The sequence below is a fragment of the Nipponia nippon genome, unplaced genomic scaffold, assembly GCF_047370975.1.
Source record: "Nipponia nippon isolate SJK-2023a ecotype South Korea unplaced genomic scaffold, ASM4737097v1 scaffold_1, whole genome shotgun sequence".
NCBI lineage: Eukaryota > Metazoa > Chordata > Aves > Pelecaniformes > Threskiornithidae > Nipponia > Nipponia nippon.
In genome coordinates this window covers 22,523,905-22,538,316 of record NW_028262290.1, presented here as the reverse complement: position 1 = coordinate 22,538,316, position 14,412 = coordinate 22,523,905, and the positions used below count along the sequence as shown (strand labels likewise).

Genomic DNA, 14,412 nt, shown 5'->3' with positions numbered 1-14,412 from the left:
ACAACATTCTCGGAAGACAGAAGATGTTTTCCTCTGCTGGTTTGTTCTCTTCATAGAGCAGAAGACATTGCTGTGTTTAGCATTGGCTAATACATCTCTGGTTTCTAGTCAAATGAAGGAAGATCATTTCAGCCATCAGCTTAGATCCTTTCATGTGTTCTGACTGCTTCATTTGGCACAGTATTTAGCTATGTTTACCATCATGCCATAATAACATCCTCTGCTTTTCTCCTCTGCCAGGCTTGTCTTATTTTAAAATTAATTTTCATTGAACCCTCCTTGGTATCACTTTTATTGTATTGATCTACTGTTCCTTATTTTTTTCTGAAACAGAATAATTAGCTTTATTACTTAATTTTAGTAAATTTATATCTATGGATTTAAACGGGTTGTGTCACCTCTGTTTCTTGTAGTTGTAACTTTTTCCATTCCTTTTTATTCCTTGATTATTTAGTTTTAGATTATTTGTGTTACTCATAAATTATACTCTATTTTTAGATCTCTTTGTTTCTTTGGGTTTCCCAAACAGCAGTCTTTAAGCTCCTTTTATTTTACATCTACATTCCTTGGTGGTGAGCTTATAGCTTCCTTTCCCTCTCCCCTCTTTTTCCATTTCCTGTATAATTTTTCTTCTGTTTCAGATGTTAACTGCTTTCAGCTATAAAAATTTAAAAATAATGAAGTCAATTTTATAATGCTTAGGCTTTTTTTCACTTGAATGAGGCTTACACAAAGTTAATTTGGTAATACAGCTGCTTATGAGCTAATCCTGCTTTCCTCTCTTAGATGATTAATCTACCGAAGTCATTGGACCTACTTGCAGAAGTAAGAAATGTAGAAATCTGCTTTATTTAATTGTTCCACAGACATAATTACTTTGGAGCCATTATGATCAGATTTTTTTCTCCTCTTTTCACATACAATTGTTTTGTTCGTGTTCATTAACATCCAGCTCGGATTGCATCATTGGTTGCTATTCTTTCACATTTTTGTCTATGAAGCTATATCACTTATCTAAGGTTATCCTCTTCATTCAGTTACATGCTTGTATTTTCTTTCAGTCCAATCAGTGAGAGTCGAAGAGTGCTGCAAGAATCATGTGAATTTTTCTTGAAGCACAATTCCAAAGTTAAACATAAAAAGAAGCACTACAAATCAACTTCTCACAGATTGAAAGTCATTTCGAAGTCAATGGGGACTAGTACGGGTGGCACAACAAATCATGGAACTTCTGCAGTAGCAATCGCTAATCATGATTACTTAAGCCAAGAAACTGTTGCAGAAATTAAAACCTCCCCAGAGACATCTGAGAAAGAGATAGAGGCAGACAGAACATCAGCCCGAAGAGTCGAGGAAGGTGAAAACAGTGGAGATCAACTGTTATCTAGTTCTAAACTGACCGTGGATCAGGTGGAAAAAAGAAACAAAGCAGATAGCACATGTGATATGAGTAGCTTGGCTGAGAGTATGAAGAGAGTAGGTGAAGGAAGGTAAGGTTCCTTAACTCAATCTTTTGCTTGTTAAGTGTATTACCACTATTTTTGTAAGTTTTCTATTTCTCTCTGAAGAATCGCTGTACTCTCATATGCAGTTAACCCTCAGTAGCTGTCGAGAGTACTGTAATTCTTACAAACTATTTCATATGGCCATGTGTCTTTAGCATATGGGCTATTTTATGTTTTTGTAGAATTCTTCTTTTCCTTTTAAGCATTGAGTGCTGGAGCTTAGCTCATCGTATATTTTTGTATTGTTGAACCCTCAAGAAATCTGTGGCTGCAATGCAATCATCTTGAAAAGTGACGAGTCTAAAAAAGAACAATGGTGACCCTGAGCTTGGAAAAGTGTACGGAACTGTATTGCATTCTCTTGAAAAGAATACAGCTTAAGATATATTATAATTTCATTGCTAAAAATGTATTTTTTGCAGTTTAATGCACTGTGCTTAAAATTGACTCCCTGTGTTTTATTTTTCATTACTTACAGAATAACTCCTAAAAATGATTTTATCGAATCTCCTTCATTGCAAAGCAGCTGTTCCCAAATACCTGGTGTCTCACAGTCAGCTTCCGTATCACTACTTGTCTACTCGGCTTCAGACACCAGAAGAGAGCTGGATTCAGGAAACAGTTCAAACCTTTGAAAGACTGAAATATTATATGAACATTTTCAACGTATAAAACTGATACAGGTTCTGTGTTACACTGGAAATAACTGGTATTCTGTGCCTTATTAAAAAACACACATATCTTGCTTTGCACTTAAAAAATATGAGTTTTGTTGTGGGGACAGCTAGCAATAATGTACTACATTTAATCCTATCCAGGAATAATGGAAATTGAAGTTCTGTAGGACGTGGCTGGATTGACTATAGAAGTAATTTAAGAAAAAAAAGGAGAGAAACAAACACTATTCCCAGCGTAAAGAACACTTTGTAATGAATTGCATTAAAATAATGCTTAGAAAGCACTGTTACTTTTCAAGGCATAAAGTTATATCTGCATCTTTGATGTTTTTCAAAGCTTGTTAAATTTTTTTTTTCTCTTTTTTACTATGTTTTAAACAGCAGTATCACTTAAGGGATACACAAATTTATAAATACTCTTTAAATTGTGTGTCATGATATATCAATTATAGCACTGTTTTATGGTAGCTTGTACACTGAATATGAAAGGGAATCTGGAATTATAGTGATTTATTTTGTACATAAAAATGAATTTTGTAAATAACTGCCTGCGTAAGGTCAATATTTAGAACTGCTGTTCTGTATGTACTGTATAAACCTGGTAAAGTTAACATGCTTCCCTTCGGTGTTACTAAAGTCAACAGTCCTGTGGTGATCAGACAATGTTATTTAGTTCTGAGTAAAGCAGGTTGTACCTTTCTGTATAACGTGCACCATACCAGACGTCTGTGCGTCCTGTTGCAGGGACAGTGCGTTAGATGCAGCACTGCTTCAGAGCAATCCTTCGTGGAGCCCCTCCTGGTGCGGTGCTCCAGTGCATCGTGCCAAAGAAGAAAACACTTCAGGTCCCTGGCAGCATGGGGGGCAGAGTCTGAAGTACACACTTCGGGTTGTTTTTTTGTTGGTTTGTTTTTGTTTGTGGTTTTTGTTTTTTTTTTTTACTGAGCTGCAGTGAAAGTGTGTGTTTCACGTTGTTTCTATGCAAGTAACTTAATTTTTTTTTTTAATTCTGTAGAGAAATATCTTGCAGAAAATAAACTGTTGAGTTATTAATATACAGGCTTGTTTAACACAATATATTTACTGAAAACAAGATACTTTTTCTACAAAGCTTAATTTTCTATATACTACAGCAATATATTTTCTTTAAATCAAAAAGATCTTCATACATGTAGCCTTTCTTATGATAGGGTGGTTCTCAAGAGCAAGTACTACTGACGTGGATAAGAATTTTGTCCTGGCTCCAGTGAAGTCAATGTGATTTATTACTTGAGATAATTTGGAGCCAGGATTTTGCCGTTTTCTAAACGTAAATAGCAATGCATTTTGTAAGACCATTCAGCATCTTGCATTTGTTTACTAATAAGAATATTTCTCAAGATTTTGATATTATGCAGAGGAATTATTGTGTTCCAATTTGGGCAGCATTCATGGTGATGAACAAATTGTTCTATTGAACAATCAAGCAAAATTGCATTGTGCAAAGGTCATGTAAATGCTGAATCAACAGGAACTACAGTTCTGATAAACCAAAGTTATTTGTTTTATCCATCATGCAATAAAAATTGAATGTATTTACCATTACGTTACGGCATCGGCATTTTATCATTTGTAATTTATTGCCTTAAATAGGACATGCTATTTCTTTTATAATTTCCCCATTTAAAATACACAGAATTCTTGCTGCTGAGAAGGACAGTGAGAAAGATCCGAAACATCTCCTGTGAAAATGCACACTAAGTACCCTTCATTCTTGTAGTCGTGTTTGTAAATGGGTAACTTCATACACATGTTTAGTAGTTTTGTTATTACTGTCTTTGTTAGTAATAAAACATACCGTTGTATAGCAAGAGCTTCTGAGTTGGTAGTTCTTATTAACTAGCATGTTTGTTGCTGTATTACTGTACTATTTTTGCACCTAAGACACTTTAATGGATTTTTTTTTTTCCTTAGAGCTGCGTGAGCAGTAAGCATTGCCATGTTTTTATCCCTCCTGTGTAAGTGAGAAACTGAGGCAGAACAATGCTGGGAATTGTTTGCGTGAACACGGAGAGCTATGAAAGAGTGAGAAACTGAACTAGTTCTTTCATCCTAACATTTAGAGCATTCTTTCTTTCACGACCTCTAGTTAAAGACCTCCTTTAAATTACATGGAATATGTACTTCCACACTATGTTCCTGCTCAACCTTCTTAAAATATGGATACACATTTTTAATGTATTTAATATTATTCCCTTTTTTAAGTAGTTCAGAAAAAGTCACGCTTTTGTGGTAACTGCTCCAAAAAAGATGAATACAAAGTAATTTTGAAGTTACAGCAACACCGTGGGCTTAAAAATAGATACATTTTCAAAGAACTGTGAAATACTAAGCAAGCAGTAATCATAACATTCATGGGAAGCGAAATGCATCAGTGGCAGAATGAGACCACAGCACCTGTGTGTTCCAGCGCTGCTGTACCAGAAATACCGTACAGAATGTGAATAACCAAGGTGGCCTTTATAGCTAAGAGACAGTGATCCCTGGATGCTTTAACCTTGAAATACCCAAGCAGTCACTGGGAAGTTAAACAGCTATTTGAATGCCCACAAAAATGGTGGGGGGAAAGAAACTGAAAGAAGAGATGTGCAGAGACGAGTGAGGGTATGGAAGGACCGCCTTACACTGAGGGACTATAAAGAACCTCATAAACAGTTTCTCTAACAAAAGGTGTTTGGGTTATTTGCTTCCATCTGTTAGCTGACCAAAGTTAAAACTGAAAATAGACAATTCATATTAAAAGAGCTTTTCTTAAGCTGTAAGAATAACTTCTTACTGGAACATCTCCATCAACTTAAGTCGTTTAATCGAGACTAGCTGTCTTCTGAAAGATGCACTAGAAATCCAACAATTTAAAAGATCGATACAGCCATTTTAGTCTGGTTTTCTGCCTTTGTTTGCAGAAAGCTAGAATAAAGGATACTGATAACTTCTCCAAGCCTTAAAATGTGTGCCAAATGGCCTTTTACTTCTCTCTTTCTTAATGGATCTCTGTCATACATCACTTCAAAATATGCATTACGCTGAGTTTTGAGGTTGCATAGAAAAATCTTTCAAAGGACAAGATAAATTTAACATACTAAATCATATTTGATTTGTGATATAAACAGCACCTGAGATTACCACTACAGTGGTTTTATGGTACATTTCGTGTATACTCTATTTTACTGTCCTATTTTGCTAGTTTTTTAATAAAAATTGTGACAGAGTTTACCTAAAGTATAAAATAAAGCTATGCACGTATTTGGTAAAAATAGTCCAAGTTTACAGAACTAACCCAGGATATGGGAAAAATGGTGTTTCGTTTCTATTTGTAACATTTGAAAGGTGCTGTTAGCAGCTAATAAGAAAAGTATTTGCAGTATTTAAAATATCTTTAAATCCTTTTGCTTTTTTAAACTTCAAAAATACCAATTAGGGTATGGAGTACTAACAAGCTGAAGCATCACACTTTTTTCTTTGCCAATTGTTCAGCTGATTTACAGAAAACTGTCGGTCCTTTTTCTTTACAGGATGCAGAATATACTTGGTTTAAAGATGGTCAAATCTAGCTGAATTTCAGAAGCGAAAAAAATTAAATATGAAATTTACTTTAATAAAAGTAAGTTTAGCAATCTACAAAGCACTGAAAAATGCAGTGGCTGAATAGGATGAGGAATCACATTTCCCTTTGAAGTTTGACCACCCAGTCTCAATGTGCAATCCCAGATCGCTGCACATCAAAGGAGAAATGCTACATCCCTCCCTTGACGCCGGCCGCTTGTTGAATCGGTCTTTGAAGGTATCTGACCGCTCTCTGTTTGGCTGCGTTCACTGGTAAAGATCTCTGCCAGTATTAACCACGGGTATTCACAGCAATTTAGATGGCTGGCACCAAAGGTATTTTAGAGTCTCACGAGAATAAATGTTATTTCCTGCGCATTACCTTTTTTTGCACTTATTCTTTCACTCTTATTTTTGTCCCTTATCATACTTAGCTGTTTTTTTAATGGACCGGAGTTTAACTGTAATTAAAAATAAAGAAGCTGAGCAACCTATGCCACACCTTCGTGAGCTGTCTGCTTTGTACCTCTAGAAGTGGAGCTCAGAGTATCTTTCTGATGTACATGTATGAAATCGGCCTCTCTATATTAACTGGATTTCACTTCGTATTAAAAAGCACTTGAGATGCAAAGTATAATTAAAAGATTAAAAACATGCCGGGACATTTATATCTGAGCTCTTCATTAATGCTTATTCCCAATATTTCAACTTTGTTCATTGAAACTAAATCTAAAATAAAAGTTTGTTTATTTGAGGTTTTACTAGTTAAAATAATGACAAACATGAGATATCTTTAAACCTACCTTCATTAAATGGCTCGCAGCTGGTTTCTCAGCACAAACCGGAGCTGGAGAGAAGAGTAGTTTCTGCACGAAGAGCTGTGTGGAAGAAAGCAGTTTTTGTGGAAGGGAGGTGCTAAACGGGCACTCGGTACTGGGCGTAGGTCGACTGGAGGGACGCTGATCTCCGGCCCAGAGAGCATCCCCTCAGGTAGGGCAGTGTAGTCCTGAGAGAACATCAGGTGGTTTAAGGGGAGAGGAATATGCTGATATTTTAGGACTCGATGTACAAGGTGAAGAGAAAGGGCAAGAAGAAATTTTACTTCCATTAAGTAGGTTTGTAAGTTACAGAGATGATGGTGGGATCAGTAGGCATGGCCACCAAAGTGATCTTCACAGGAAAAAGTATGTTCTGTGGTTGTTGTGTATGAAGGATGAGCAAAGTATATTTTTATGAAGATAATGTGCATCCCAGTTTATCTTCCTGATGCTCTGCTTGACCGCGTAAAACTGGATAACAAGAAATGACATGGGGACAAAAATAAGTCATTGCCAGATAAGGTTCTAGAAAAAATGATTAGTAAGTTACTTAATTAGTTGATCACTTAAGCTAGCTGGGAAGCTATGTTCTCTCCAGACCCAGCTCCAGTAGTATCATACCTACTACTCGAGAGTGCGTGCAAGTCTTGAATGACCCAGCTGAAAACGGAGGGTCTGAGGATGCTGAAGCAGCAGAACAGGCTTCTTGGCACTGGGTTTGAGTCCCTGATGTTGCCCACTGGACACAGTCCTCTCTTGGACTTGCTCTCCTTCCAGATTCCTACAGGTAGGACTGTGATCCAGACTTCCAACTAAAGAACAAGTGGATGCACTACAGGGATTAACAATCCAGACATGTATCATTCCGCGAAACATGAAGAGATGTCACTGGCAGGGGTGTGACATGCCACTGAGCGGAGGAGATGCAAACGTGTTGGGCTGGCTGAAGTCAGGGCTCACTGTGGAAATTAACTGGAGCTATTTTTCTTAAAATGTGATTTTAGCAGGCAAGCTTATGCTGAGAATGGACACTGTGAGGGAAGCTGATAGTCAGGTGAGGTTCCCTCTGGAGAGGAATGGAAAGTCGCCAAGCCAATAGGAAAAACCAAAAGCACACCCAATAAAAAACAAGGGAGGACTTTGCCTTTTAAATTAATATAGCCTCAACAGCATTAGATATTTTTAGGGCACACATGTTGAAGTTTCTCTACTTGGGAATGAGAAATTGTGAACTCATAAACGAGATTTTTAATGAACCAAGAGGTGCTGTAATTACAGCAAAGTTACAAGGACAGAAGTAGGGAAACCACATCAGAAACAAAGTTATGCCTCACAAAACTGTAGTTAGATGAGCATCTCCTATAAAACATATAACTCGAAGAAGGACCTGAAAAAACATTTTTATTCATAGGAGCCTGGTAGGTCTTTCGCTGTTCTGGCCAAGCACGATTTAATCTCCACGTGAGCGAGGGATTCAGTGTTGGGCTTGATCCTTCCCAGCACCATTGCACTAGTCAGTTCTTGATGCAAGTCAAGTAAGATTTCTATTTTAGCACGTATAATAATTGTAATGCAAGAGTTTATCATCTGTTGAAGTATCCTTGGGGCTAGCTATGGGATGACGCCACTGAACTGCTCATGGTGAACCTCTCTCACTGTGCCTGACCCAGCAGCCCCTGTAAATCCATTGCCCTTTTGGTGACAGCGGGTCAGCAGTGAGCAGATGAGGTTGGTGCTGCCCAAAAGCTCCACAGCCCTGCTTGCAGCAAGCCATGGTGCTTCTTCACTGAGGTCAAGCCTCCTGGGGGGACAGTGTGGACGTGAGAAGCCGGGTCTCAGGAATGCTGCGGGCTCCAGGCTCCGCCACTACATTCAACAGGCAGCGACGTGATGACCATGCGTGTTCAGACCTGTCATTGCTGTTGTGACTCTGCCCCTCTCTCTCTGTCTCACCTCTGAGACGGGAAGTTTTGTGCAACTGTTCAGCGTCCTGGGCCAATTCTTTTGTTTCTGTGACCAGATCCTCTGGCACCCACAGGCTTCTGTGTATTTTGTGTGTGCCAGCTATGGTGGCTATAGACCTCTGGTTTCTGTAAGCCACCCCAAAGCGCTACGCAGCCCTTCCTCAGCCTGCAGCCCACTCCTCATTGCTGCCTTGCTTATCCTGGGGAACTCCTTTTCAAAGGGCTTGCTGGATACAAATAAAAATAAACATTTCAAAGTTCAAGTCCATTCCTTTAATTTTAGGATTATCACTAGTTTGAGGTACTATCTTCCAAAACTGGAAGGACAGACCTGCGGCAGTGCACTTGATGAATAGTGTAGAAAAATCAGGATTGCTCCCTTCATTCAAGAAGCTTTCCTGTCTGAATGGAGCACTGTATTTCACATCCTAATAAGTACTTACTAATGCAGGATTCAAGGGAAGTTAGCTTTTCAGTTCTGCAAAAGGCCTTTCTATTCACTGAGAATTCAATGAGACAGCCAAGTAATTTTTTCTACCATTGACTAATTCACAACCACTCTAATGGGCAAATGTTTCTCCTGAGCCTCAGCTCTCTCCTTGCACATGCTGATTCACTGGAGGCCCCCCTGTACATTTATTCTGCTCTCTATAATCACCGTCTTCTTCTGGAATTTAACTCAAAACTGGACTGAATTAATTTTCCCGTTCAACCATGTGCACAAGTCCTTGAGCAACCCAATCTAAATGGACCTGCTTCAACCAGATGCGCTCCAGATGCCCCTTCCGACCCAAACGTTTCCATGACTGCAGCCAGGGCTGCGCTTGGGAGACAGTCTTGCAGAGCTACAGACCAGGCTCCTTCAGAGGAGCCGGACATTTTCAGCCAGCAATCAATGAAAACAGGTCTTGGTATGGGCTTTTCATCATAAAGTTCACACTATGGAAATGTCTGGATGTCCTGACTTATCCTTTACCAGTGAGGCAGACAGTTCTTCCAAATAGTTTTATTAAAGTTTATCTAACTCTGTCTGACAATTTGTGAGTGGTGTTTAGTTTAAGATATTCAATGCTTCCATTATTATTGTAAAAGCCACAGCTATAGGGAAATGCAACTATAAATCAACTGATGGCTTGGACAGAAATAGAAGATCTGCCTAGAAGCCCCAGCAGGCTGGGGCCTGCTGAAAGGAGCTGTTTCCACAAGATGAGCTCCTTGGTACCTGACCTATGTTCTGCTCTTGACTTGTTGGTAACAATGTTAAAGATTTATCTCAATTGAAAACTTAATTAATCTGAGTAATAAAAAGTGCCAATACTCTCTCTAGTGTTTTCTATTGTACAAAAATACAATGTTTCCTATAGTAACACTGAGAACTGCGATGTGCTCATCCAGAAGTAAAGAATTAACGCTTCACTGCAGGATTTTTCTCTCACACTCAAAAAAAAAATGCCATCCTCCTGGATGGCCGGAGTATATATTCCTGCACACACAGGAATCTTGTTCCGCAGACAAGCCTCCAAAGGGTTAGCATACGCCTGCCTGGCAGTTACACCCCTCTTGTCTTCGAGGAACTCCGTTATTACACTCTAACCTCTGCCTGTCCTTTCTGGCTGTCATTCAGATGATCAATTTTTTTTTTTTTTTCACGGCTTGCATAGTGAACTGTTAGCATGACTTGACTGTCACCTGGAGGCACAGAGTTTCAGAAAGCAGAATATTGACAGGACTTACACTTTTAAGCTTTTCTCAAAGGTGGAAAGAGGACATCAGTGAGTGTTACAATCCACTAAAAATCTGCCCCAAAGTAGTTTTTAAGATTAAAATGTTAATATGTGTACCTGCAAAGCACTACTGTGACTGCAATGACACGCTTATCATGTTTATGTAGAAGCTACTGGAAGATTTGTTAAATAGGTGTGTCTGTGCTAGTAAAGCAACAAAATAGAGGGAGGGAAGTTTTGGATTATTTTAAAATATTAAGCATGCTATAGAAATAATATATTTAAATTAAAAGGTGTTAGAAGGGATCAAGGCCATGATCCCATCAATTTTTATGCCATTGCAAAGATTTTTTTTTGTGGAAGTAAATGAAATCTATTTCTTAAACCTGTAATAAATTTCCCTGAGAGCTCTTACTTTGGTTTTCTTCTACAGCAGCACAGACGGCTCTTTGTTTCCTCGATCAGACAGGCAGGCTGCAAAGAGCCATTTGAGAAATTCAACAGTCTTCTCTGATCTCAGCCTTTTACGCCGACTTACAACTCACCCTAAAACATCAATAATCAAGTGAACAAGAGCTAAATGATGAACCCCACAATTAAAAGCACCAAGGGTAGATCAGCAAAGATCCTGAGTGTTGTGATGCTGAGCACAGCAGTGCTAACCCTGAGCTCTCTGCTGCTTACCCTGGGGTATGCACGCCTTCCCCAAAGCAATGCAGAGATAGGACTGCCCATCAAAGTCAAAATCCCCAGACATTGCAAGGACAGGGAAATGTATAAAGCAGTAAGAGTTAAAAGCACATGAAAGGTCCGGGTCTTGGCATTTACCGTACTAGGCCTCTTTTGGCTCAGGATCCTCAGCCTTGAACCCTCTGTAATATTTAGACACCTAAGCCTGGTTTTCCTGGCTGTGAAAAGCCACAAGTAATGTAGTTCCCTTCTGAGAAGAATCTGTTTCTGAGTGGTTAAAGCTTCTCCTCACTGTGTAAGGAGACTCTTCTACCAGATCTGGGGCTTTTCTACCAGATCTGGGGCTCTTCTACCAGATTTGGAATATGGACCTGGTCTTTCATTCCCAGGCTCTGCATTAACCATGGGCAACGGGTTCCAATGATAAAATGCTCCTAATCTTTCCTACTGCAGTTGTTTTACTTTGTGACGGCCAAAGAATGAATAGCAATTATTTACTGGTTGAATTCAAACCAGTGCTCTAATAAATAGTATTCATAAACTGGAACAGTTTGCACAAGAAAGGCAGAGGGACCCAGCGACCCAGCAGGCAGCCCCTTGAATTTAAACATTTTATAGCTGAGGTGAATGGAAACACATGTGCGTATGAGCACATCCTCCTCTCCAGGTTTGTGTGGCTGTTTTTTGGGGTGCTGAGAGGCTATGTGAGGGGGGAAAAACAGCTCGAGTCGCAGCAGAGAGACTGCACTCATGGCACCAGCCTGGTGGCGTGAGTATCTGCTCCGTATGGGGCACTGTGACCTTGCATGAGCCTGCCCGGGCTGTGTAGCAGCAGACTGATCATGTGGAAGATTTTAGTGACATTTAAATGGTGGATGTGTGTACCTCATCATCTTTGATGATATGCTCGTAAAGCCACATATAAAAGATAAATTCTATATCATATAGCAGTATGGGTAAGATGAAGGAATCACTAGTTGACGTAATATGGATCCTCGTTTGAGGATGCTTGGGCAAGTTCATTACAACAGCTCCTTTTGTCTGGGAAGTATTTAAGGCAAAGTAGACCAGTAGTTCTGATTCGAGTATCTTACCAGCACTCAACAACGCTTGCTGCCCTCAGAAGCATTTAAATATATCAAAAACCCACAGAGCATAAGGCTAGCAGATGGCAAGGCTTGCTCGGACTGAAGCAGGCTAAGGAGGATGTTGATATTTCTGTTTTCCAGATGGCAATGCACATTGCAAGTCAAATGAGTGCGAGGAACGGCACGGTGCGCTTACCAGAGCTCAAAGCAGATGTCCCACCACTATTTGCTAAGACCTTCTTTTACAGCGTTCCCCGGTTGGCTTCCCTTGGCAAAGCCAGCTATTTGGGATTTAAAAGCTTCTAGCCCAGACCCAAACTCTAATGGTGAACAAACCCAGGTAGGGAAATGCATAGGGATGTATGTGCAAATTTTGCTACTTAAAATACTGAGTAATCGTATGGGGAAGGTGTACAGTGCTGCATGCTTCAGCTGTTGCGCCTTGCCTGAAGAAATTAATTCTGTAATACAGAAGTTTGGCAGTCTGGGAAGGGACGTGCCTTAGTAACAGCCTGTATTGACGCTGGGCATCCCCAGCCACTTGGTAACAACGCGTGTGTGAACATGCATGTTACAGAAAAGTCAAACGTTACCATCATCTTCACACTACTGCCACCAACCCGGAGCGGAGGCAGCAGGGTTTGCTGGCACCGGCGCCCAATTGCACAAGGAAGCCTCTGCGTGTGCGTGTTCGTGGGTGTTCACTGAGGCTGTCATGGAAGCAATTGTTATAATTAAGGATTTACAGCATTCCATAAATTTTCCCAAGGGGTTTAGGGAACCATTATTATTTACTAGCCATTTTATGAAGTCGCCTGGGTGTACGGCTGCACTTCTCCACAAGGCAGGAGCCCGCACCTCAGCACCGCGGCTGACGTCAGTCCCAGTCCTCAGGACAGTGTGTGACAGGGTTGATGACAGCAGTGTGACCTGTGGCGCAAATCTCACTTCGCTGCTGTTGTTCAGCCAGTGTGGACGTGGAAAGGGGAGAAAGACAGAAGTGGCTTCGAGTGCAGAGGCAACTGCAGTCACAGCAACACGAAGGGGTTTAATGTAAACAAAAATCTGGTTCTGCGCAGTCTAGCGTGAATGGCTCAACGTCCTGTAACATGCATTCCTACAGGAGAAATGTGTGCTTTTGTTAAATACTTCAGGAAAAAAAAATGTATTGAAGCTTATCTCCCCCTTCTGGAAACTCTACCTCTACAAATCCCACAAAGATTGCAGAATACAGAATTTATCTTTCAAATATTTGTTATTTCTGTTTTTAATGCTTAAAGACATACGGCATTCTTTATTTTACAGGGCCTTCATTTCTAGTACGACGAAAACTGAAATATTATTTTAAATGAAAGCAAAATGAGATGGTTTACGCTGGGTTGCCAAGGACTTTTCTTGTGTTGTTAAACTGTCAGTGTTCAGTCAGGCAATACCAAGTTCTTCAATAAAAGCTCAAATTCCACTGCTGTTCAGACGGATTTTGTGTCCTTACCTTGTACTTCTGTTTACCTTGTACTTCTGTACTTCTGTGTTTTGTGTTCAGTTTTGGGCCCCTCACTACAAGGAGGACATCGAGGTGCTGCAGCGTGTCCGGAGAAGGACAACGAAGCTGGGGAAGGGTCTGGAGCACAAGTCTTATGAGGAGTGGCTGAGGGAACTGGGGCTGTTTAGCCTGGAGAAGAGGAGGCTGAGGGGAGACCTGATTGCTCTCTACAACTACCTGAAAGGAGGCTGTAGCGAGGTGGGGGTCGGTCTTTTCTCCCTAGTAACAACCGATAGGATGAGAGGGAACGGCCTCAAGCTGCGCCAGGGGAAGTTTAGGCTGGATATTAGAAAAAACTTCTTCACCAAAAGGGCAGTCAGGCACTGGAACAGGCTGCCCAGGGAAGTGGTTGAGTCTCCATCCCTGGAGGTATTTAAAAGACGGGTAGACGTGGTGCTCGAGGACATGGTTTAGTGGTGGACTTGGCAGTGATAGGGTAACAGTTGGACCTGATGATCTTAAGAGCCTTTTCCAACCTTAACGATTCTATGATTCTATGAAAATGAAATCGGTGATTTACACCCAGCCACTATTTTATCCCTGTTTCCATTCACGGTGCGTCAGGCTCCTGCTGTGGCGCTATGCGGTTTTTTGGCAAAACAGCTCTTTCATCAGAAAGGTGTTATCGTCTGCCGAGCAAATTCTTGAAGACCTGGAGATCTGGTGCTCTGAGGGGGCCGGGGGGGGCGACCCTGCCGCGTCCCCCCCCAGCCCCGCCGCCGCTGGGCCCGGGGCTGCCGGCATCGCCCGGGGAAAGCGCGGCGGGGCCCGGCCCGAGGGGGCGGGAGCCCCCCGGCCCCCGTGCCAATGGCTGCGGGGGG

The 14,412-nt window shown here is 40.8% G+C and overlaps 1 protein-coding gene across 3 annotated transcripts in view; it reads left to right on the top strand.

Moving 5' to 3' along the window:
- FZD6 (frizzled class receptor 6) overlaps window positions 1-4,034 on the top strand; it is a 31,975-nt gene extending 27,941 nt beyond the window's left edge. For all 3 annotated transcript variants that reach the window (XM_087748194.1, XM_087748201.1, XM_087748185.1), the window contains exons 6-7: window positions 1,062-1,490; window positions 1,984-4,034. In XM_087748194.1, the coding sequence (XP_087604320.1) occupies window positions 1,062-1,490; window positions 1,984-2,140 (586 nt within the window). In that variant the 3' untranslated portion in view covers window positions 2,141-4,034. The remainder of the gene's footprint in view (window positions 1-1,061; window positions 1,491-1,983) is intronic.
- The last annotated feature ends 10,378 nt before the right edge of the window (window positions 4,035-14,412 follow it).